The sequence below is a fragment of the Otolemur garnettii genome, unplaced genomic scaffold (genome assembly GCF_000181295.1).
Source record: "Otolemur garnettii isolate 467f Iridium unplaced genomic scaffold, OtoGar3 scaffold00112, whole genome shotgun sequence".
In the NCBI taxonomy this organism is placed as follows: domain Eukaryota; kingdom Metazoa; phylum Chordata; class Mammalia; order Primates; family Galagidae; genus Otolemur; species Otolemur garnettii.
The window spans coordinates 688,052-689,931 of NW_003852507.1; the positions used below are offsets into that span (position 1 = coordinate 688,052).

Here is a 1,880-nt window from a genome sequence, read left to right on the forward strand (position 1 = left end):
TGAGACAGAGCCTCAAGCTGTCCCCCTGGGTAAAGTGCTGTGGGATCATAGCTCACAGCAACCTCCAACTCCTGGGCTCAAGCGAGTCTACTGTCTCAGCCTCCCAAGTAGCTGGGACCACAGGCGCTCACCACAACACCTGGCTATTTTTTGGTTTCATCCATCATTGTTGTTTCGTGGGCTCGGGCTTTGAACCCGCCACCTTAGGTGTATGTGGCTGGCGCCTTAGCTACTTGAGCCACAGGCGCAGAGCCCAGAATGACATTTAAAGTATACCATTTTCAAGCATTCCCTTTCTGGCTGACCTCACCCTATTCAATTTTTTATGCTAATTATTCTTATGTGGTGATATCATTTCTCCTCTTTTTCATGCCTAAAACCTCTGTTCATTAAGTGCAAACTGTACATTACGCCAGATGTTTGTAACGTGGGTGCTACTTATGAAACTTACACTTATGAATGGAGGCTATTACAGGTAATAGGTAAATATACCCATTCCAACTCACATACAAATTTAACTTAAGAACAAAACAACAGGCTTGGTGCTTGTAGCTCAGTGGCTAGGGTGCCAGCCACATACACCAGAGCTGGCCTGTTCGAATCCAGCCTGGGCCTGCCAAACAACAATGACAACTACAACCAAAAAATAGCCAGGTTTTATGACGAGTACCTGTAGTCAGTCCCAGCTACTTGGGAGAATCACTTAAGCCCAAGAGTTTGAGGTTGCTGTCAGTTGTGATGCCATGGCACTTTACCCAGGGCTACAGCTTGAGACTCTGTCTCAAAAAAAAAAAAAAAGAACAAACCTACAGAACCTATCTCTTTTATAACCCAGGGAATAACAATAAAACCCAGATAGAAAAAAATAAGATATAGCTACATTTGAGTCTATACTGCCAAGGTCCCAACATCAAAAATATCTTTCTCTTTAATTCAGGGAAGTACATACCAGCGATGCTGTCCGTATAGTAGCAAAGTGTTCTCGATTACGATAGTGTGATTTGTGACGAGATACTTGGGGTGGGGATTGTGGGTCTGATGCTCTTGTTCTAGAATCTCCCTCTTCTCTGTAATTTTCTTCCTCCTAGGCAAGGAAACAGACAATATCGCTCAAGGTGAACACTGTTTGAATCTTCAAAAAAATTAAAATCTAAAGACAACTGGATCAGTACATCTGAAATACACCTAATTCTAAATAAAAACAAACAAAAAACTGTGAATGCTGACATCTAACTTTCAACGTAATTAGGAGAAATTATTTCTATAGCATATGAACTAGCACACAGACTCAAGATAAGGAAACACACATGGCCAGATTCATATCCCATCCAATATGCACAAAACTGAAAAGCTTTAATATAACTTAAAAACAAAGATGGTGAAACACGCAGCCAATATTTTAAATAGTAATAAAAATCACTTTCTCAAACATTCTTGGATTTTAGAAGCAAAACACGTTTGAACTCTCTTCATAATGATTCTGCCATTTGTCCAAAATAAGCAATTAAAAAATAGTGGCAGCTGGGCACAGTGGTGCATAACTGTAATCCTAGCACTCTCGGAGGCCAAGCTGCATGGATCACTTGAGCTCATGGGTTCGAGACCAGCCTGAGCAAGAGCAAGACCCCATTTTTAAAAGACAGCTGGGTATTGTGGCAGGTGCCTGTAGTCTCATCTACTTGGGAGGCTGAGGCAAGAGGATTTCTTGAGCCCAAGAGTTTGAGGTTGCTGTGAGCTATGATGCCACAGCACTCTACTGGGAGTAAGAAAGGCAGACTCAGGCTCAGCTCCTGTAGCTCAAGCAGCTAAGGCCCCAGCCACATACACCAGAGCTGGAGGGTTCGAATCCAGCCCAGGCCTGCCAAACAACAATGACAACT

At 42.7% G+C, this 1,880-nt stretch overlaps 1 protein-coding gene across 4 annotated transcripts in view; it reads right to left on the reverse strand.

Annotated features, from left to right (window-relative positions):
* Window positions 1-1,880, reverse strand: part of TAOK1 (TAO kinase 1) — a 145,686-nt gene that overhangs the window by 27,577 nt on the left and 116,229 nt on the right. For all 4 annotated transcript variants that reach the window (XM_023517509.1, XM_003797126.3, XM_023517510.1 and 1 more), the window contains one exon: window positions 950-1,084. In XM_023517509.1, coding sequence (XP_023373277.1) covers window positions 950-1,084 — 135 coding nt within the window. The remainder of the gene's footprint in view (window positions 1-949; window positions 1,085-1,880) is intronic.